The sequence below is a fragment of the Ranitomeya variabilis genome, chromosome 6 (genome assembly GCF_051348905.1).
Source record: "Ranitomeya variabilis isolate aRanVar5 chromosome 6, aRanVar5.hap1, whole genome shotgun sequence".
Taxonomy (NCBI): domain Eukaryota; kingdom Metazoa; phylum Chordata; class Amphibia; order Anura; family Dendrobatidae; genus Ranitomeya; species Ranitomeya variabilis.
In genome coordinates, this window is record NC_135237.1 from 56,363,244 (window position 1) to 56,387,099 (window position 23,856).

The window sequence follows — 23,856 nt, forward strand, 5'->3', positions numbered from 1 at the left end:
GTGAATGGGGGGTCAAGAGAGTCCGTAGGCAGCCAACCACTGCCCGAGGTGTCTTGGCACCCTAAGGGTATGTGCACATGGGGCATCTTGGTGAATTATTTTTGGTTCATCAAATATTACTTTATTGTATCTCTATCCATATAAAAATCTATATTGGATTATTACTTGCGGGCGCTGCGAATTTGCCTTTTTTTACCCCCTTTGCTTTGCAAAGCTGTATATAGCACCATTACTTTTGCTGCTTCTTACCCACTGTTAAAAGTCTGCAGCGGAAAGGACATTAAAGACCATATCCTAAAGGAACCTGAAATGATAAAAACACTCATTTTATGTTTTAAAAGTCCTTTATGACCCAGATTTGGTCAGTATTTAAAGAAATGTGTCTCGGAGAATTGTTTGCATCCGGTATTTAAGTTTTTAAAGTATTATGTTAAAAAGTAATAGAAATATTGCAATTTTCACACTGGCCACGAGGGGTTTTTTAAACCCACACTTGAAACTCGCATGCACATAATCAACAATAAATTGTAAAGTAACTTTTTTATTTTTATTTTAAAGCATCTAATGAGCGTGTGCAAAAGTGATTGTGAAGAGAGATGAAACCTTAACTTCACCTATTGTGATTGCTGGATCCTTTATTATCAGCTGTGTATACACAGCGGTCTAATGCTGCCTCTGATGATAATGAGACTTCTGAAAAGTATACTACAAAGAATAGCAAACCTGAAATCACCTCAGTGACCAGTGTAAAAATGGCAAAATTTCTTTTGTCTTTTAATGTGGATTGTCATGTGAAAAAAAGACTATTTTTTAAAATACCGTACATTTAACAAAAAAACCTGTATTTAAACAATAGATCATTTTCTGGTGACGCCGTATATTCCCTTTTATAGTGTCTTGGCAAATATACTGACACTTGGGATATTTTCTTGAGACCGAATAATCTAAGGCGTTCTTGAACAGATCTGCTGCTTTGTGCACCTTTACTATTCAGATCTAATTTTTTTTTTTTTTTAAATTGGATGAAGCTTGACATCTCACTGTTTTTCGCTCCGTTTTTTTTTTTTTTGTCAAATCCAGGAGTGGATCCTGCAAGATACTACTTCCTCTCCATTTGTGGATTTTGATAAATAAAAACAACCTGAGCCAAAATCTTCATATGTGATTGTACCCAAAGGTCTCATGTGCCAAGATGTCCATCAATGTGACCGTTTGAGGTCCACCTCTGGCTCCATGACGCATGACGTCCCCTTACTTCTGGTGTGTCCTGTTCTTACATTCGGTCCCCCGTTTCCAGGCTTAGTAAAGAGAATTTCTTCCGTTCTAGAAATAAAATGGAAATCACTTAGTCAGACAATTCTCGTCTGTAATCAGCATCGAGGGAGCGATTTCTTGTCCCAGCGCATCTTTTTTTTTTTTTTTTCCACCTGTTTCGCCTCATGAGTTGTATCATTATGCAGAAAACATTTCTTATGGTTTATAAATTGCTTTTCTCTGCGGATGGCAATTTGTGTTCTTCTGTAAATTGCTCGTCTGCTAGGATAAACAGTGCTCACATGGCGGGGCCACAACATCTGTAATAACTGGATGTGCTTCTTCTCTTCCTAGATATGAACATGGAATTCAACCCCTCGGATCATCCACGGGCAAGCACAATATTCCTCAGCAAATCCCAGACAGATGGTACGTAGCGTCCTTGGTCTTCTGCTGTCTTGTCTAACCGTCCAGAATTTCCAGGACCGTCCATGGATGTGGCTTCGTGGACTGTGCATGTGCGTTACCACAGAACGTTACTGCGCCCAGAATGGAACGTCAGTGATGGCATCCCCATTACTCACCAGTGATTGATTGTTTTTCGCCAGTTTCTTTAACTCCTAGGTTTCCAGGATCTAAAAAACCCCAAAACAAATGGAGGTTTAATCGCCTGCACCTGCTCCCGCGCCCACTGCAGCCAATCCCTGTGCTCAGTGGCTCTCTAGAGTAGGCGGTATGAGCAGCTGAGCCATTGACTGCAGAAGTCGCTTACACTGTAGTCATGACGTCATCGCTGCAGCTTGTAAACGATCACCACGCGCAGCAATAGAGAGCCGGCGCCAGAGCAGAGGCCTGTGGGTAAACGTCTGTTTGTTATTTTTGACCCTTGGAAACCCAATGGGCTAAAAAGGAAAAAAAATGGCAAAAAAACCCTGTAAGGAACTTCTAGGACATGTGACGAGTACATGGTGCATCATTAGAGCGGAATCAAAACCGTAGAGGCAACATCATGTCACAAGAAAAGAAGGAAAAAATCCAGCATCCGCAACAAAATAAAAAAATAGGGATTTTTGTGTACTCACCGTAAAATCCTTTTCTCCGAGCCACTCATTGGAGGACACAGGACCATGGGGGACACAGGACCATGGGAGACACAGGACCATTCTAGAGTTCCTACAGACCGGCCCGGACTCAGGTCTGGCGCTCAGCTCGCTCAAGGGCCAGATATCTGCCTTATTGGTCTTATTGCAACGTAGGATTGCGACAAAACCTCAGGCGAAGATGTTCATTCAGGGGGTTACACATGTGCTTCCCCCCTATCACATGCCTTTAGACCCTTGGGACCTTAACTTGGTCCTGGGAGTCTTACTGGAAGCTCCTTTTGAACCACTTCAGGACATTTCGCTCACCTTTCTGTCCTGGAAAGTTGACTTTCTCGTTGCAATCCCATTAATCAGGCGGGTTTCGGAGCTGGCTGCTCTGTCCTGTCGGACGCCTTTCCTTATTTGTCACCCATGGTCCTGTGTCCCCCAATGAAGCGAAGGAGAAAAATGTTTCAACCATTACTTTTAATTAAGCCATTTTAAATTGTGGACTAAAAATATATTGAAAAAATTAGAGGAAGGGGGCGTAGGATAGCAGGTCTACGCTTTTCGAGCTCATCGCCCTTAGTCCTGTTTTACTGCGGATGCTGGATTTTTTGCCCCTTTTTTCTTGTGACAATCATGGCATTTTCCTACACTTGGTGAGCCGATATCACTTTTTTCCTTTTCCTTAGGCAACCTCATGTTACCACCACTGAAACACTTTGGACCAGGGCACCTTTTCTAATGTCCGTCAATTAGTTGGGTTTTGGAGACGGTGGGTTCATTGAGACGAGAAAAAAAGAAGTTTGACCCCAAGAAACCATGGGAGGCTGATGTGTTTCCATTCTTAGGCACTTTTGAGAAAACTTCAATCATAGGTCTATCCAAAATGATAGACCTCGTGATGGAGACCAGACAGATCCCATCATAGTCAGTATGGTCCGTCCCTTGTGACTGGTCCAGCATTACCAGTAATTTGATTTTTGTGCTTGTGATGGAGCAGAAGAGCGGAATTAATAAATGCAGGAGTAGACCTGGGATATGTGTAATATATATAATATTCTACCTTTTACTTCTAACAAGATTTTCTCATTTTTGTTTTTGCAGTGAGAGAAAAGCGAAAGAGCCTTTACATAAACCATGTGAGTAAAAAGAAAAAATATCCCAAAAACGCACGTACACACTTCAGAGCATACAAGTGGATTCCTGTCCATTAATTCTTTCCAAAAGCTTAATGGGTTGTCAACATTAAATTACTTTTTTTTTTTTACTTAAATTCATATTTTTAGGGCTAACAATAATTTTTACAATAGGGTTTCATAAAAAATGTGGCAGAGTTTGGCTTTTACAAGCTTTTTGTGTCCCCGCACTTTTTCAGCTTTAATGTGGTCTGTGGTCATAAATCAATTGAGAAGAGAGAAAAAGAAAGTTAATAACTCTTAAGGGTATATGCACATGACTGTCTTGAAAAGTCTCTAAAAAAAAAACAAACCTTGAAAGCGACTTGAAAAAAATGCTAAACCTTGACCACACCACCCCTAAAATAATAAATTAACCTGCTGTGTACATGTTCAGACTTAAAGTGAACCTGTCAGCAGGATTTTGCTGAGTAAACTACAGGCATTATCAGGTTGGCGTTCTTACACTGATTAATATGATACCTGGGGTGAAGAAATCCGTATTGTGGTTCCTGTGTAATCCGTTGTAATAATTATAGGGGATAACTCAGGAGACTCTTTGCGTGGAACAAGACAACTACAGGACACAGTTTTATAAGTGGTAAAGTCTATATTATCACACGGTGATTCAAACAGGTGCAGAGAGAAACTCAAGTCCACAACACTTGGTGCAAATATCAAATTCAGCTCAGCAGTCTATAGGAAACTTCAGAGGAAAATGCAATCACGCAGAAAGTCTATGAAGCACAATTATTCTTGAGGATACTTGACACGAATAAGTCCTTGCTTAGTCCACAACATAGATAGATATGCTTATAAGGCAGTTCAAATAATATCTTAGCTCGACCAGGGAGGTCTGGGTAATAGTCTCAGGTTCTTGCAGAGCAGAAACAGCTTACATGTCCAGCAAATGCAGATGGAAGTAAACACAAGCAGCAGATGAAGGAGGATTACTGGAACTGGTGTATGCAGCAGGAACTCAGAGCAGAGTAGCAGGATCTCCCCACAGGTTCACAGGAGCAGGTATATAGCCAGGGAGTAATCAGAGGTCAGGAGCTGGATGCAAGGCAGAATACTCTAGCACAGACTGAAGGCTGGGGTGGAGTTTTATAGCAGGAAGACACAGTGCACATGAGACCAAAGACACCATCTTGGAAAAGGGCAGTAATGCACAAAAAGGTAATAAAAAATGTTCAGAGTCCTGACATCCGTGTTAGAAGTTTTCAGTTAATCATATACTCGTGCTCTGGGGCCGGACTGTAGGCAGTCTTATCTTCCTGCTCTAAGCCAGAGAAACCAAGGAAAGACCAAGACTAGACCTGCCCACGTGCCTCCTCGAAGCACAAACCTATTTCTCATAGAGAGCGAGAGAGACAGACTGTTTTTGCTTCGGGCGGCCTGTGGGCAGGTCTTTCATTGGTCTTTCCTTGATTTATCTGGCTTAGAGCAGGAAGATAAGACTCTGCCTACAGTCCCGCCCTGGAGCACGAGTATCTCACTAACTGAAAACTTCTAACACTGATTACACAAGAACCACAAGACGGATTTCTTCGCCCCAAGTATCATTTTAATCCGTACAACAATGCCAACCTGACAATGTCTATAGTTTACTTACCAAAATCCTGCTGACCGGTTCACATTAAGTCTGAACATTGTACACAGCAAATTCACTTTGTCTCTTCATTCAACAGCTACAAGGTTCGAAAGCCGTGAAGCGGCTAACAAAAAAAGTGATCTGTTCATTCTTCTGGCGGCTTCAGCTTGGAAGCTGTCACTTTGATATTTCTTTATTTTACGCACTTATATAGCACCATCATATTCTATGGCGCTTTACAGACCTCATCATCGCTGTCCCCATTGGAGCTCGCAATATAAATTCCCTATCAGTATGTCTTTGGAGTGTGGGAGGAAACCGGAGAACCTGGAGAAAAGCCACACAAACATGGAAAGAACATGAAGCGTTAGCCACTATTCACCCCTATATGAAATAAAAGACAGTGTGCTAATATCCTAAGACTGTCAGAAGGAACTCCTGTTGAGGTAGAGTCTGGAAGCCCAGGGTTGTCATACCATTGATGCCATCTATGAAGCTTTACAGGGGTCCAGGACGTAAAGGGCAAGTCCTACCTTCAAAGCAGGGTGGTATTGTGTATTATGATCACCTATTGGACTCCAAGGGGTCCATGTATTGTCCTTGCACAGGGGTCTTCTTCTGTCTGTGTGCGCCCCTGGAGAGGCCTCCATATACATTAAACTCTCGGCCAATACCATTGATATTGGCGACTTTGGCTGACTTTAGTCTGTATATTGGGGTCTTTACCTTCATGCCACATGTTCATGGGAAACTTCTGCCAGATAATTGATTAGCAGACCACTCCCAATACAAACTGCAACCTTTATTATTTAGTTCTGTTGGATATGAGGATGCTGAACTACATCTCAGATTGGCTTTTTTTTTAATCCTTTTATCAAAGTTTTACCTAACCTCCACCCAATTATGCTGATTTGACAGCTCCTTAGTGTCCCTCCTCCCTGCTGCTGCTGCTGAGATCTCCCTCTGCTCAGTACAAGTAGCAGCTGTCGGTCAGGCTCTGTGGGTGGGGACTGAATACACTTGGTCTCACTCTTTAACTGGACTCCTAAAATGTTTATCATAATCTCTGGGTAATGCAGTCATTACGACAGGGATTTTCAGAGTAAGTACAGCAGCCTCACCAGGTCCACGAAATCTACATATATAATAATTTATGGACCTTGTATTGTGAAATCTGGTGACAAATCCACTTTCAATAAACTGCTGGCATGACCGAAGTTTATTGAAGTTGGAGCAAGGGTGCCAGGGTGGTAATACCGTCAGTGGCCCAGGTGAGGCAGAAGTGAACGTTGTGCATCTTTTGGATCCTTACTACTTTAAATTTAGTGACACCCAGAGTAAATATATAAATTTGGTACAATACATCTAATATTGAGCCAACTTCTTTAAAGGGATATTCTCTGTAAATGAAGACCTAAATATAGACATCCAATCTTATGCCCCCCCCATAGTTTTTGTACAACTATTCATGATCACTGGTAGGGGAACTGCACGAGAATCCTAGGAGACTGATTTAAAGGGAATGTGCCGTGATTTTTAATTTTTGTATTAATAACTATTGATTATATAATTTAATACAAAATTAAATGAATTACTTTAATAAGTAAAAAAATATTATTTTTTACTTTAGCCACTGGAGGCTGCCATTTTCCTTGGTGGGGGGGTAAGTGTCTGAGCAGGACACTTGCACATCTCCCTGACGGTGACACTACAGGATGTATCTATGCTCCGCTCTGCTCCTACACATCTCCGCTCCATGCTGCTCATAGTGATTAATTCCTTAAAGCCCCATGTGAACGTTTTTCTGCACCATTTAGCACTAATTGAAGGGAATGGAGCTCGGGCTCGATGAGCGGCGGTGGTGAAGCTCGGGTGTACGTACAGCCATGCACAGATCTGACAACCCATAAATAATGTTGTTTTTTTCAGCTGACCAGACAACGTTTTATACTTCTACATTAAGATTTGACCCCACATTGTATGTTAATTTCCTGTTTCTGGCAACTTTATTTTATAATTTTATTTTTTTTTGCATACTTAAAGGGATTGTCCAGATTTGTGACGAAAGTCACTCTATGACTATCATTACAAACCGGGAGGATCCCTTTAAATGCATGTGCTCAAAATGATTTTTCGTATTTGAGTTGAATTAAAAACGTTGCACTGTTTTACTTTTACAACCATTTTGTCTCCACGCACATTCAACCTTGGTCATAACTCAGCTGAGAGGAGCTAGGGATAGGACAGACAGAAAAAGCTACAGACTCTCCTTCAGATTGTCAGAACGAGCTCGCTGTTGGATCCTCAGTTAACTCATTCTGCAGCCAGGAGAACAGAGCAACACAGAAGCTATAGAAGAAAAACTCTACAAAATTGTTAATGAAACCTTCTTTGCAAAAAGTGATTGTTTTTTTTTTGGCCAAAATTACATGCATTTAAGTAATAAGTCTCCAGAGGTAGATTTGACATGCTGCCGATTTATAGTTTAAAAACCCATCATGTGCATGATTTTTTTGAAAATTACATTCATTATGCTGGGACTGTAAAATGCAGCGCTTTTTTTGCTCCGTAAAAGCGCCGCAAATACTCAGTGTGTGAACAAGCCCTTTCGAGAGATGCTTTACGGCTCCCATGTAAATATAGGAATCATTACGCTGGAGCGGTTTGTTCATTTCTATAGGACAGTGTTGTGGGCACGCTCTGTAATCTGTGCAGAGGTAATTGTGCAGGGAGGGGGAGGAAGTGAGCTGTGACATGACCTATTATAAATGGCGGGTCCTGTGTTATCTATAGATAGAAATTGTGGTTCATTGTTATCCTGTCTGTGATGATAATGAGGTGACTGCTGAGAAGTGATTACTACAGAGCAGGAAGTCTCAGGTTAATAGGAGGCTCATTGGCTAGAATAAAAATTGCAAGATTTCAATGTTTTTTTTTTTTTTTTTTTATAAATTAAAAGTTTTTTATATATAAAAAAAATTAAGATATTCGCATTTATAAAAAAAGCATATAAGATAAAAAAATTTTTTTTTTTTTATCAGAACTTGACCTATTTCAAAATGGCACAGAACCCGTTACAGTGGCGTTCAGGCGTCGGAAGGAGTATCCATCTCCGGATCCCTTCTACAGCACAAACTGAAGTCATCCCAATCAATACGTTCAGCCTTTCCCAGGAAAGTGAATGAACGGCCGCCACTTAGATTAAATGAAGGTCAAACGCAGAGGTCACTTGTTCCATTTCCGAAAGTACCGAGATGAACGACTGCAAGTATTCTTATTAACCCCTGCCGTCTGTGCTAAAAATATACGGCTTTCCTGTTAATATGTCAGATAATAAAAAAAAAACAAAAAAAAAACAAAAGAGAAATCTCTTCCTTGACTTTTAACATTGAGAAATTACATCGGGAATGACCTTTAGACAGATCGTAAAAAAAAAATATTCAAGTCCCGTTAAACGCCGCTGTTTATTTTACATATGATCGTAAAGAAGTTGTTCAAAATTAGTTAAAAGGAAAGATTCCGCTCCCCCCCCCCCCTTGTGGCACTCGCTCTTATCTGTGGGACGTCTCTGATGAAAGCCTATTCACTTGAGGAGTTGTGTTGCAGCCAACTAAGACCCTGTGACACTAGTTTATGGGGACTGTTTAGGATATTGTGGTTCAGGGGTATCCCTTTCTCCAAAATCCTATCTCAATATGTAGTATGTGTAATAATTAGAATATTAACAAATACCTCCAATTAGAAATGTAGTATAGTTTATCTGATTCCCTATGTCTATTTGCTCATCTACAGGCATTGAATGGACCTTAGGTATCCATGGTAACCAGTAGCAACTAGCTAACTGTCAGTATATCAGTGGTCGTAACCATGGATACCAAAAGTCCTGCAATGCCTGCACATAAGGGAGGAGAACTAGCTAATCAGAAAAACTATACTACATTTCAAATTGGCGGTATTTGCTAATATTATTAGTATTACACCTACTGCATATTGGGATATGATATTTGAGATGGGAATACCCCTTTAACTAAAGTGATTAGAGGTACAGCAGATAAGTCACTTTTGCTGGCACTATCTTCGGGTACCTTAAACCATGGTGGCAAATATGACAAAAAGCAGTTCAGAAGTTTTTCAAAGTTATTTTGATCTGAAAAAAAGGCTGTCCATTACAGATAAAATTTAATGGGCCCAGGGCAATGTAGAAAAAAAAAAAAAGAATATGCTCTTCACCTGGCCAGCGCATTTGCTCCCCCATACTCTGTAGTGTCTCTTCCACTGGTCTTCTGCCATAAGCATCCAATGGGAGGGGGCATCTTGTCACCTCTCCAACCAATCCACAACTTCTAATTGTCTGCAGATGTTACATTTCATCTGAACAAGAAGCGTTGTTTTTTTTTTACTCTACACACATTACCTTTTTATAGCGGTGTAGAACGTTGTTAAACTATTAGCAATACAGTGGTGTCTTCTATAAGTTTGCCTTATACACGAGGACTATATACCCCCGGCGGCCTCGACATTTCCGTGTACTAGTATAATAGGCTAAAGATAGAATAGTGAGACCCATTTGGTGGCTTCTTGTATAAATATATTGACACACAGTGGGTATCTGCACTATAAACTCCTCATATTATACAGCTTTCCACATGTTTATTGAGCTCCGATAATAACCTCACTGGTCTGTTGTGTTCTTTTTTTTTTATAGCATCCACCAGGACAAGTGAGGAGAAAGTACAGCTCGTGCTCTACAATTTTCCTTGATGACAGCACAGTCAGCCAACCTAACCTCAAGTATACAATTAAATGGTCAGTGGTTACCATTTTATATGATACATATATTTTTTATTTTTATCCACTGATCAGCCGCACACATTAACAACACCGGCCTAATATTGCATACGTTTTCTTCTGCCGCCAATTGCTCTTGCTCCATCGAGGCGTCGACCCTACAAGACCTCAGAAGGTGTCGTGTGGTGTCTTGTTTGAAAACGTTAGATCCTGCAAGCCCTGTAAGATGCAAGGTAATGATCGATCTGATTGAGATCTGTGGACTTTGGAGGCCGAGTCTTCTTCACTCACTGTCAAATCCAATTGGAGGAATATATTAAAATATAACTTTTAATGTATATACAGTATGTTAAAATATGCAACCACAAAACAAAAAAACAAAAGAAAATAAGCACTCATGCGGCCAAATAATTAGTTAATACATACGTCAACTGATTTGCTGCTATAGTCTAAGGGAGGGGAGTGATGGAAAAATTTAATTCTGAATAAGCAATCTGTCATGATCCAGTCCAGGGTTTGTTTCTGATTATTGTGTCCCTGGGATGGCCATGCGGGGGTTAATCTTCCTTGCCTCGTTTTGGGATCTGTCTGGCTATTTCAGTGCGCTGTTACCTGCAAGCAGTGTCAGTTATAGTTCCTGTCTCTGGCTTGAGCAGCTGACCCCGTTATACCCTGATTTATCCTCCGCCCGTTTACTTAGGTCCCGTTCCTGTGTTCCCCTGTGACTTCGCTCGTTGTTGTACTCGCTCTCCGTATTGTGAACCCTTGGTATTTGCCTCGGCTTGTTCTCTGACCTGTTTGGTCAGTCTTGTTTTGTTTGGACTGTCTTGCGTTTCTGTCTTTCCTGCTCCTGTCTGGCTCTGACTTCTTTGGCTTGTTTAAAACCACGTGTATTGCTGTGACCTTTGGTACTTCATTCCCTCTCTGTTGCTGACCCGGCTTTGTCTGACTACTCTTTCGCCACCTAGTGGCTCCTGAATGCTGTTCTGTGATTTCACTGAGAGTCTACCTGTTTTCCTTCACCCGCACCCCCTGGTGGAGGTTGTGTGCTACTGCACTGCAGCAGGTATTACACAATCTACCATAAATTATAAAGATTTATTAATACCCCCGGACGGAATGAAATGTAATAAAAGTTTGTCCCAATTACCGTCTCTGACCGGAAGGTGTACCACCTCCAACACTTGAAACTGGAGATCAATCAGTGCGCCGCTCTGGTCGTGTTCTACTGTTTGTGACCTGCCAGATTCCTCTAGTGTTTGCCGGGTTTGCCGGGTGATCCGAAAGTCACAACGCAATGTAAGTCTGTGAGAGCCAAAAACACGGAGATCTTGTGACCATTACTTCTGACTTCCGGTGAGTTGGGAGCTGTGGTCACAAGACATAAGACCGGAGCAGCGCTGGGAAGAGCTGAAGACGGCAGCTGGTAATGATGGAGACCGGATTAGTCTCGAAAGCTGCTGTTTGTTACAGTTTTCTGATAGTCAGGTATCGACCTCTGAGGACTCTCAAATTTTATTTTTTTTCTATCAACTGGCTAACATGGTACAAAGAGATTTTTCCTGTAGAGTCCCATCAATGTGTTTGGTTTTTACCATCACAATTTCTGCAGTTTTTCTCGAGTGAAAAAAAAAGAAATGATGGAGATTTGTCAGATCAAACAGTCCATGAAAAACGGACTGGACTCTGATGGAATCCGAGTGTTGTCTGAATTTAACAATGCAAAGGATAGGAGAAGATTTATCATCTTATTTATTTATCCATAAAATCCCCAAACACGGACACCGGTAATGGTTTTTGTGTATGTGAAAAATACTGATGTCTGAACGAGGCCTAAGAAATGTGTCTCAGAATAGCACATATGTGGTTAGATGGAGCTCAGGTCTTTCTATAGACTGAAGAACTTTTTTTAGCAGATCACTCCTGTGGTTTCCTGTGGAAAGACTTCGTGACTATACACTATGAATAGCTTATTACAGGGCACGTTTCATTACATGGTACACGTCTGCATTTTAATTTTCAAATTATATTTTGAAATTCCTTTTTTTTCATATTTTTCCTGTTAGCACATTAAAGATGATTTTATTAAAGTTTTTTGTATTAAGTAGTTATTTAATGTATAAATACATCCTGCATGTTGGGTGCCCTGCTGTACACAGCTTTTCACTGCGTTCCCAGCTCGGTACAATAGCTAGAAACAAGGGCCAAGTATGGCAGCAGAATCAGACTACACAGGGTTTGTTTGTAGTCTGTTACCATGGTGGCGGAAAATCTGTTTTGTATTTACAGTTCATCTGCAGATCTGAGATTTTAGTTTATTTTTCAAAGTTGCTTAGTTTTTTGATGTGTTGTAAAAATTACAAAATGATGTCTAAGCATTTTTATCCTGTTAAGTACCAAAGTATAATCTGCAAAAAGCATGTAAAAATAAAATTGCCATCTGATTTATACGATGCATATTAAACCTGTTTTTTTTTTTATTTTACAGCGTAGCACTGGCAATATTTTACCATATAAAAAACAGGTATGTTTAAGATTCTGAAAATCACAGTAAAATATGCATACATGTGTTGTCTGGGACGTATTAAGGAGGCTGCGCTGGGCGGGGAATAGAGCCGGAGTGACAGAGGCTTCAGATCTACAAATAGCTCTTCGGCCTCATCTGCGTAGTCATTCGAACAGTGGTTTCTCAGTAACGGAGGAACGGACTGGTATTGTTGCCTTTGAGAGTCACATGCGCATATAAATAATTTTTATTAATCCAAGCCCTGATGAAGCCTGTAATGGTAATTGGTGTAAAGTCAGGAAATATCTATAAACAAGCAAACTGAAAATATGTGGAAATAATATCAGTGATTTTTCGCCCAATTTATGGAGCTGACAGCCAAAGGTGGCTTTGATTAATCTTCCCTCTTCTGAATTGATTTAAGGTTGAAGCATTAAAGTATCTGAGAACCTTTCATCCAGGAGAAAAAACGATTTGCAGTAAATCAGAGACATTATTAGAATTATGGCAATTACAGTTTAATTTCTGGAGATCTTTATGATAGGATTATTGTAGAGCCATCAGGACAGGAGAGCCCAGCAGTGGAAAATAAGGTAGATCCTGTAGTCGGAAAGGGTACATGTCCTTTAGGTAGGATGTCGGAGATGGACAGGATTGACAGGTCGGTGTTTGAAAACCAGCAAAGACTATGTGCAAAGGAGACATGAAAACATCTCCCAACATTGCCCAGCAGAACAGTAGTGAAAAGAAATGACCTTTATTTCTCCACGGAGCCGCCGGCTTTGTCATGCAGTCTACAGTCAGTATTGAGGCTCGTGCACATGACCGATTTTCTCGTATAAGTGGTATCCTCGGTGTTCATGGATAGCACTAGTACCTATGATGTTCACATGTGGTCCGTGAATAAAATTGGTGACTTGTCCAATTTTGCTCTCACGGGTCAGATCAAACTCTGCAATGCAAGGGTCGGTGAAAAACATCGGACTGCACTGGGATATCAAAGGTCATCCCGATTTTCACGGACTTTCAAATAATGACAAAAAAGGTTCTTCACCTTCTCCTTTCTCTCTCCACATGTAAGAAAAACTGATGCCACTCTGATCAGAATAATCAGTGATTACCACCAGGTTTTTGGTATGTAATCTGAAAACCGCATAATGTAGGGAATGAGAGCCCGATTCCAGTGATGTGTCACTTCCTAGGCTGCCTGGTGAAGTTTTAATAAAATCGCTGTTTTAGAGATTATCACTAGAGGACTAGTAAACCTGCTGCCAGGTAGTCCTCCATATTTATGAGCTGTATATAACCCCGCCCTCACCACTGCTTGGCAGCCTTCTGCCCGTGTACAGAAAGCTGCCAATCAGTGTTGTTGGACGGGGTTATACAGAGCTCAGCATTTAGAGAACTAATAGATCCGCAGCAGACAAAACAGTGATTTTATCAAAATTATATCAAACAGCCTAGTAAGTGAATAATCTCTGGAATTGGGGTCTCTGTCCCTACATGATGCTGCTCTCAGATGGAGTTCTAAAAACCTGGTGACAAATTTCCCGTGAGTGGCTGACAGCTGCCTCTGTACTGATGCACTGCCAAAGCTGGCCGTCAGCTTACAGCCGCCACTGTCTGTGCTGTGAGCAGTGACGGTAATTGCTTTGGTCACACCTGAAAGACTGAAAGCCGCCGACTCCTGGGAGAAATACAGTTCATTTTCTTCCAGATACCGCACTTTCAGTACATCTTCAGAATGCTGTTAATTAACCCTATATTTGCAGGTTATTAAACACGAAAGGTTCCCTTGTTTAAATGGAATCTATCATCAGATTTGTCCTACCTAATGCGAGAGCAGTAAGATGTAGGGTCAGAGACCCTGATTCCACTTGCTGGGCTATTTAGTGTAGTTTTTACAAAATGACTATTTTATCAGCAGGAGATTATCACTAGTTGACTAGTAAACCAGCTGCCAGGTAGCCCACTGCCTTTTTATCAGATGGATCCAGTCCGTTCATAAACTTTTGAATGACTGCGTGCAATACTATATTTGTCCTGTAGTGGCCACTGCACAAGAAATAGCAACTTCCGCTGTTTGTCTTGGGATCAGTTGATCGCCACAATGGCTCTTCCATCAAAGGAATTGCCTTGGATAAGAAAATCTCTTTTAAACCTTTGCATTTACTTTGGTTTTGGTAGAAGAATAACAACAACACTTAATAATTAGGATTATTTACAATAAAAGATAATTATCAGGATGGTGAATTTGTCCTATATACTCATAGGACCTTAATGAGTGGGTGTAAGGTTCACGCGTTCAGCATGTGATCAGTATTTATAAGCCAAAATTGTGAGTGGAACAATCAGAGGAAGAGTATAATAGAAACCCGTCACCACTTCTGTATTTTTCACCCTTTGCTGATTTTGGCTTACAAATACCGCTGTAAAATACTGAACTTGTGAACGTGACCTAAAACTGAGAATAAAACTGATTACACATGGGAGATAAACAGTCTGTTTTTGGTGTATTTAAAACATTGAAAGGGATACATGAAACTAGCTTTAAAGGGCTGTTACAATATTGCTTTAAGTAAGAAAAGGCTGTCAATTGCAAACTTTTCATGCTGTCTATCTGCCTTAATTCTCCGACAATGTGAACTTTTATCTTTCATAGTGTAAAGCTGGTTTTCATTGAACTTGGTTGCTAGTGCCTGCCCAGACCCTGTTGAGAGCACTACTAATTGCTTTCTATGAAGACGTAATATATTTCAGCCCCCTGTCTCCAGCTGTTATCCGCTTCCCCCTTCCTCTTGGCTGCTTTGATAATTCTTGCAGAATCACCAGCCCCACACCTTTCAGATCACGTCTCCTAAACACTGGTCTTGGCTCTCAGTTTCCAGAGCTGTTCACTTGTTCAAATGCGCTATGTAGTGCCGCAGGGTTCACACTATGCAGTAAATGAGGCAGTGACCCAGGAAAAGTTCACAGCAAACTTATTTAATGCCCAAACAACTCAAAAAATGAACCGCACACGTTATTCTCCGGATCGCAGCCGGGCGTCACAACGGTCCGTATCCGAGACCGGTTGCCGAGGGCGACTGCACCACTTTATTATGCTGCGGGGTGCCAGGCGTTCGCAGCTATTGGCTCTGTTACCTCACACAAGCTAGTCGTTGCAGAGCCACCTGCTCTGCTACTTGCAAACAAACACTGACACACCCAACCCTTTCCCTGCTGGATTTTTAACCGGAATCTGTGGCCATGGGCCACTTGTAAGACCCGGCCCAGAGGGAGCAAACTGCCCCACTACCATCCTGTAGTTCGCTCTATATGTAAATAAAATTTAGCTCACCTCCTGATTAAGCTTGAGGCGAAACGTGTGTCTTTGCATTTTGTTTGAAAAGTAAAGTGTACTCCATGCCACTGTGCATTACTATTGTTATGTGTACTTTTGCGTGATATCACTCTCAGTTTATCTGCATGTACCTTATAGGGCCTTAACTTATTCAGCACTGGCTAGTTTGACTTTGACTTGACCTTTCTGAGTTTCCATCCTCAATACTGTGAACTCTGTATTGATTTTTAGTGTTCACAAAAGGGAGTTTTGTTATCACTTAAGTGCTTTTAATATTTTATATGTTTTGACTTTTGTATGTCTATTTTTATGCTTTTAATTATTTTATTATCCAATAAAGAATATATATTTCGATTTTTTTGAGCCTTGTACATTTCTGCATAGGCATTCTTGAATTTATTGTCTCTTTTTGACCAATTATATATAGTTCCTTATATTCATGTAAGTGTTTTAAAGTACCCAGCCTCACTAGTCAGCATCAAAGATGATTAGGTACAGAATCTGCAATAGAGTAAGACACACACAGGAGTAAGGCATAATAATACAAGCCAGGTAAAAGGGCGCCCAAAGTGCGTTTCACCCAACATGTATGCTTCGTCAGGGGACGCATGTAGATTTTCAGTTGCCGATATAGTTTTTTTTTTTTCTTTTGACCCTGTACCACCCCAAGCTTTCCCAATGTCGTGCATCAGTTGCCAATAATTTTCACGATTGTAAAGGCTATTACCAATGTATATATTTTTGTTAGGAAAACATCTCACCCACATTAATTCTAATTACCAGATGAGACCTTTTTCATCCGATTTTTGCCTTGCTAATAGAGTGGAGCAGCTGCCGGTGTGGAGATCTAGCTCCAGGCTCTGGATCCTTGTTCTGTGTGCCAGGCCCATTGTTAATCTGCGGCTCCTCCTGTTCTAGTTTCCTGAAAGCAACTTTTTATTTCATATCCATTTACAGAAGAAATGTATAATTGCCTCCGGGTTAAAAAAAAATAAAGTTCATGTTAAGATGTGAATATTCACTTTCTATATAATCCGATCACGTGTCACACATTTGTGATCCCCCCGATGGCTCTGGTTCTTCTCTCTGTGCAGTATAATAAACTATATAATCTTGGATGGGGACTTTCTCCACATTTACACAGATTAATACTTGGTTTCTTAACAAGCATCAAACCCTTCAGCTGCCGACTTCTCCTTATCACTGATTCTTGTACAAAAGTTTGATAACGTGATATGTGTCCACAATCCCAGAGAAGAGCCAGATCAGCGGATCCTAACATATGGTAATAGATGCAAATCGAGTCATTTACATTACACATCATGTAAATCTATGCAGAAATGTGTCTCTGGTTGTCATTCAGCACTTTCATTCAAGCGCTCCTGCATATTTTAATGTTCGTTTTATATTTAATGCTGATTGGAAATCCAAACCGATGACCGCTCCTTGGCATTATGGTGGAAATACTAGAAACAAAAAAATAGGTCTTAGAAAAATAAAATAGTATATATATTATTTTATGTCCAGTTTACCTTTTTCTAATTTTATTTCTGTTGTTCTATGAAAAACGTGTATAGCTAAACTATAACACAAAAAGATATATGTGTGTGTATTTATGTTTTTTTCTGTAATAAAAAAGATATAATATATGTATGTATATATGTTTTATTATAGAAAAAGTATATTTTTTTAAACGTGTGTATAACTAAACTACCGTGTATCACAGAATTTTTTTTTTCTATAGTAAAAAAAATATACGTTATATATTTTGTGTTTATGATTTAGTTATACGCATGTTTATTTCCTTTGTGTGTATTAGAACAACAAACGAAAAAAAAAAAAGAAAAATACAAATTCAACATAATTTCACACAAAACCCCCAAAATGGGCCAGACGAAATTGTTGGCACCCTCTATTTAATATTTGGTTGCACACCCTTTGGCATAAATACCTGCAATCAATCGCTTCCTTTTTCCATCAACAATCTTCTTACACCTCTTAACTGGAATCTTCTTTTGCAAACTCCTCCAGGTCTCTCATACCTGAAGGTGCCTTTTCCGAACAGCAAATTTAAGATCTCTCCACAGGTGTTCAATGGGATTTAGATCTGGACTCATTGCTGGCCACTTCTGAACTCTCCAGCCCTTTGTTTCCATCCATTTCTGGGTGCTTCTTGAAGTATGTTTGGGCCGGGTCATTGTCCTGCTGGAAGACCCATGACCTAGGACGTACACCCAGATTTCTGACACTGGACACTACATTGCGATCCAAAGTACTTTGGTAAACTTCAGATTTCATAATACCTTGCACCCAGTCAAGGCACCAAGTGCGAGAGGCAGCAAAACAACTCCAAAACATCTTTGAACCTTCACCATGTTTGACTGTAGGTACTGTGTTCTTTTCTTTGTAGGCCTCATTCCTTTTTCGGTAAACAGTAGAATGATGTGCTTTAGATAATAGCTCTATCTTGGTTTCATCTGCCCACAAGACACTTTCCCAGAAGGATTTTGGCTTATTCACTTACATTTTGGCAAACTGCAGTCTATCTTTATGTCTCTAGCACTGAGGTCCTCTGGGGTCTCTTGTAATAGCTTTTCATTTCACTGAAATGTTGACGGATAATTCGAGCTGACACTGATGCACTCTGAGCCTGCAGGACAGCTTGAATTTCTTTGGAACTTAATTGAGGCTGCTTATCCACCATCCGGACTGTCCTACTTTGCAACTTTCCATGAATTCTCTGCTGTCCACTTCCAGGGACCAGCGAGATTAGCTACAGTGTGATGAGTGGTAAACTTCTTGATTGTTCCGCACCATGGACAAAGGAACATCAAGATCTCTGGAGATGGACTTGCAACCTTGAGATTGTTGATATTGTTCAACAATTTTGGTTCTCAATTCCTCAGGCCATTCTCTCCTTCTCTCTGTTCTCCATGCTTAGTGTGGCACACTCAGTCCAGACACACAATGCAAAGACTGAGTCAACTTCTCCCCTTTTTATATGGTTTCAGTGTGCTTTTCATACTGCCCACATATTTTGCTTGCCACAGGTGAGTTTGACCGAGCATCACATGCTTGAAACAAAGTGGTTTACCTACAATGTTGTGTGAAATGATGTCCAATCTCTTTTTTCCATTTTTTTCGTGTTGTTCCAATACACAAAGGAAATAAACATTTTATAACAAAACATGTGTAATTGCAATCATTTTCTGGAAGAAATATTTAATTTTCCGGAACAGTTTCAATGGTGGCAACACTTTCTGGTGATAGGAGCACTTAGAGCAGTGACCCCTAAGTTGGGAAATAGCTACAACAGATCCCAGGAGCAACATCTGAGCTCTCTGTCCAGAAAAGCCCAATGCTGGGAACAACTAAGATCCTGCGCAGAACCCTCAAACTCCCAGGCCTCTGGTAGAGGACCCGAGAATGAGAAAGGATAACAAAGACCACCCCCATTGAGGGTGAGAAGGAATTTTATTTTTTATTTTTAAATATAATATTTTTCCTGCTGAGGTCTACAGGAGGTCACAGCTCTATAGAAGAGAGCCGCTGGTATTATCAGGGGTCACATTGTGAGCTCTGTGCACCCCCTGCTGGTCATTGTAGGAATAGGCTGTGAACACGGTGAATGTTTCGCCATCCATTGCATCGTAGAGGGGGCAGATGATGGACAATGTAATGCAGACTGCAGCCAGCTTGGAGGTTCTTGGTTGTGTTTGGTCTTATTAATAAAAAGCTCTTCTAGTATTTGAGGTTCACATTGGTTTGCTCCATTCCTGCCCGAACTCACCAATTCGATGCATTTTAGAGACTAGATTATAGGCGACAAGAGTAATTTCATGAATTAACTATTGCATACAGATATTGTAGGATGGTCATCTCTGTGTAGCACTTCTGGCATGATCTACTACAACCAATAGGGTTCCCATTACCGTTCAGTCTCGTTCCCTAAATTTCTGGTGAGTTTTCAGGCTGCGCCACAGCGACTTACAGCTTTTTTTTGTGTGTGTGTGATTTCTGCTGCATAAATGGACTTGAGGTGCGGGTGTGCTACATGTGATCTCATCCAACATTTTCTGCGCTTTTTGTTTTTCTCCATCCATTCTTGTCCGTTTTTTTTTTTTTTTTTGACCAGTATCTTTTATATTAAAAAAAAAACAAAACACATGAACATCACATAAGTTATGATGGGTACATGAAAAATGCAGATAAAACTTGTACGTGAAAAACAGAACCCAATATATGGCTTAGAATGAAAATGGTGCAGAGGATATTTCTGCAGATATTTAAGCTGATTTTCTGTCTTGGACTTTAGATTCTGTCAATTACATTGTTTTCCTCATTAAAAGAACCAAACTAACTGGCCAGAAGCTGCTGCGGCACCGCACTGTCCTAGCGCTCCGATTTCATTCTCGGGTTCTGTAGTGATGGCAGTGGTCAGACCTCGCCAGCGGGCGCTGATGGCGCATCTTACCAATAATTCATAGTATTTGTTGAGGAAACTGCCTAAAGGTATGTGCACACTAAGTATTTGTTGCCAGCATTTCTGCATCAAAAACTTGTGTCTCTTGGCAGGAAAAGCACTGTATGAAAAAAAAAAAAAAAAGTACATTTTTGATGCATAAAATAAGCAACGCGTGCATGAGACTTCAGGATTCTCTTTCACTATGCTGCGCTTTTCATAGCAAAAATGGAAAAAAAAACACAAAATGTTAATTCCCTTACCTGGATGATTTTAGGAAATCCCAGAATATTTATTTAATATGCTCTGCTTATTTAGCACTATCCTATTTTGCAATGCTTTACATATATTATCATCATCACTGTCCCCATTCTGGCTCACAATCTACCATAGGTTCCTTATCCGTATTGTCTTTAGAGTGTCTGTGGAATCCGGAGAACCCGGAGGAAACCCATGTAAACATGGGGAGACCATAAAAAGTCATTGCAGATGTCCTTGGTGAGCTTTGGACCCAGGACCCCACGCTGCAAGGCTGCAGTGCTAACCACTGAGCCACCATGCTGCCCATAGCTTTTGTTTGTTTTTGTTTTTTCACTGAATTTTTAGGTGTTAGGGGGTAAAGCTTTAGAATAAGTGTTTTTTTTTCTTTCTTTTAGATTCTTATTAATTTAGTGATATTATTTTTTGATTCTCTAGAGACGGGGATGGAAGATTGTTATTGGACATTTTTGATGAAAAGCTTCATCCTCTTTCAGTAAGTATGTATGTGTGTATAGTATGTATTCATGCATACATACAGTTGTGCGCAAAAGTTTACATACCCCGGCAGAGTTTTTGCTTTCTTGGCCTTTTTTCAGAGAATATGAATAACAGCAAAACTTTTCCTCCACTCATGGTTAGTGGTTGGGTGAAGCCATTTATTGTCAAACTACTGTGTTTTCTCTTTTTAAGTCATAATGACAACCCAAAACATCCAAATGACCCTGATCAAAAGTTCACATAACCTGAGAACATGCACAGAAGTTGACACAAATGGGTTTGAATGGCTACTAAAGGTAACATCCTCACCTGTGACCTGTTAGCTTTTATGCACACACACTGATTACAAGCAGAGTGAGCTTCTGGGATCCAGACAGACTCTTGCATCTTTCATCCAGCCTCTGACATTTGTGGATTGTGAATCATGGTGAAAGCAAAAGAATTGTCAACGGATCTACGGGAAAAGGTAGTTGCACTGTATAAAACCGGTAAGGGATACAAAAAGATATCCAAGGAAATGATAATGCTGGAGGAACTGGAGGCTTTTTGCCAAGAGTGGGCAGCTTTACCATCTGAGAAAATGAAGAACCTTGTCCACAACTACCTCAAAAGACTTCAAGCTGTCATTGATGTTAGAGGGGGAAATACACAGTACTAAGAAATAGGGTATGTGAACATTTGATCAGGGTCATTTGGATGTTTTGGGTTGTCATTATGATTTAAAAAGAGAAAACACAGTAGTGTGACAATAAATGGCTTCACCCAGCCACTAACCAGGAGTGGTGAAAAAGTTTTGGTGTTATCATTCATATTCTCTGAAAAAAGGCCAAGAAAGCAAAAATTCTGCCGGGATATGTAAACTTTTGAGCACAACTGTATGTATGCATGTGTATAGAGATATATATCATCCAGTTCGGTCCCTCATGGCAGCTTTACCAAGGCTGCTCACTTCTGCGCAGGCATTCCTCTGCACTCACAGTGCCTCCTCCTTACTGCCCCCACAACATCATGTCTTGGTAAGGGGCAACACACCCCCAGGATGCTGTGTAGAGGATTACCAACATGAAAGCTTGCACTGCCGGCTGCCATGGAGGACTGAACTAGACTACAGACCAGGGTAGTTTGAATTTTTTTGCTTATCTTATCTTATATATGTAATTCACCATTGCAGAAATCCGAGGTCCCATCTGATTATGAGAAGCATGATCCAGAGCAGAAACACATCTATCGGTTTGTGCGGACGCTCTTCAACGCTGCCCAGCTGACAGCTGAATGTGCCATAGTCACTTTGGTAAGTCTGACGTTGGTTTGTGCAGTTTTACGACGACTCTTACTAGATAAAATAACAATCAACCTATTTTCTGCCTTGCATTTAATGACTGATAACAGATCATTACTTGATTCCTTTTTAAATGGAATCTGTCAGCAGGATTTCAACCCCAAAACTATTAATATGTGTATAGATCTTTTTCAAAGACAAGTCCAGCAATACTTTTGGCCAGTTCGTTCCTCCACTACTGAGAAATCAGCATTTTAATTGATATGCAAATGAGTCTGAAGTGCTATGGTAGATCTGAAGACTCTGTCACTCCAGCTCTATTACCCACATAGCCCCACGTCCTCCTGCTTGACTGAGAGCCTCTATGCTTTGTGACTTAGGGCAAACGAGCTGTAAGTCAAGCAGGAGGAGGTGGCACTGAGTGGGGAATAGAGCTGGAGTGACAGAGGCTTCAGATCTATCATAGCCCTTCAGCCTTATTTGCATATCCATACAAACGCTGATTTCTCAGTAACATAGGAAAGGGCTGGTCATGTAAAGGTATTGCTGGACTTGTCCTTACAGCATTTGCCACGATTGTCCCTGTTTTTATGTTATGATCTCTGGTTTTTTTTTAGACCTGTTGTGTTTTTTTTTTTGTTTTTTTTTTTTTAATTTCAGCATTTGAAAGCATTCTTAAATAACATGCACTTCTATTAGTCCAGTAATGCACATAGAGCACGCAAGATTGCAGTACAATCCCTCATAATATTCGGGCTTATCTAGACGGGCTGACTGTGACTGTTAAAGGGAATTTGTCAGCAGATTTTTGCTATCTTATCTGAGAGCAGTGTAATGTAGGCAAAGAAAAGCTGAATCCAATGATGTGTCACTTAGATTACTGGGTGCAGCCTTTCTGACACAATCAGCTTTTAGATTTAGAGATCAAGCAGAACTGCGAAAACTAAACCCGCCCCACCAGGCTCTGTATATACAATGTCCATAGACAGTGAGGTGCTTATCACAGGAGGGGGCGTTTCGAACCAGGGCTCATGCAATCAGCTAGGCCCAGCAATGATAATCTCCTGGTGATAAAACACTGATCTTAAGCAAATAAAACCGCTGAGCTTGTTAAGGGAGGCATCGCTGAAATCTGTGTTTTGACCACGACCTCATGGTGTCTTCAGATTATATAGCAAAAACTGCTGACACACTCCCTTTAAATTACTTTCGATCGGTTATGTACAAGCCAATAGGCGGTCTTTAACATAGGCTGATAAAACTGCGATTGGGACAGAACAATTGCTAATACTATTATCCTGTCCCCATTCAGCATCATGTTATCAGCAGCACATCTACTGTTTACATGGGACCATTTTCTGCTGATAACGATGATTTTTATGCCTGCAAACCGGTGATTGCTGGCCTCTTTATTTGGGCCAATAGTCAAGCATTCCTAAAAAATAAAACAAAAGCTCATTGGCCCATTTTTGGATTGTCCATATAAGCCATAAAGGGGTGATGGAGTGCCACTCACACACACACATGTAGTGCACCACAAATCTGGGCTGCCCAGTATGTTATACATCCATCCCACAAAGGTCCTCATTTCTGATGATCCCTCCACCG

General features: G+C 40.6%; 1 protein-coding gene across 2 annotated transcripts in view; it reads left to right on the forward strand.

Annotated features, from left to right (window-relative positions):
• CCNY (cyclin Y) overlaps positions 1-23,856 on the forward strand; it is a 140,921-nt gene that overhangs the window by 105,975 nt on the left and 11,090 nt on the right. For both annotated transcript variants that reach the window (XM_077268532.1, XM_077268533.1), the window contains exons 2-7: positions 1,609-1,683; positions 3,447-3,481; positions 9,817-9,917; positions 12,388-12,423; positions 20,907-20,964; positions 22,141-22,260. In XM_077268532.1, the coding sequence (XP_077124647.1) occupies positions 1,609-1,683; positions 3,447-3,481; positions 9,817-9,917; positions 12,388-12,423; positions 20,907-20,964; positions 22,141-22,260 (425 nt within the window). The remainder of the gene's footprint in view (positions 1-1,608; positions 1,684-3,446; positions 3,482-9,816; positions 9,918-12,387; positions 12,424-20,906; positions 20,965-22,140; positions 22,261-23,856) is intronic.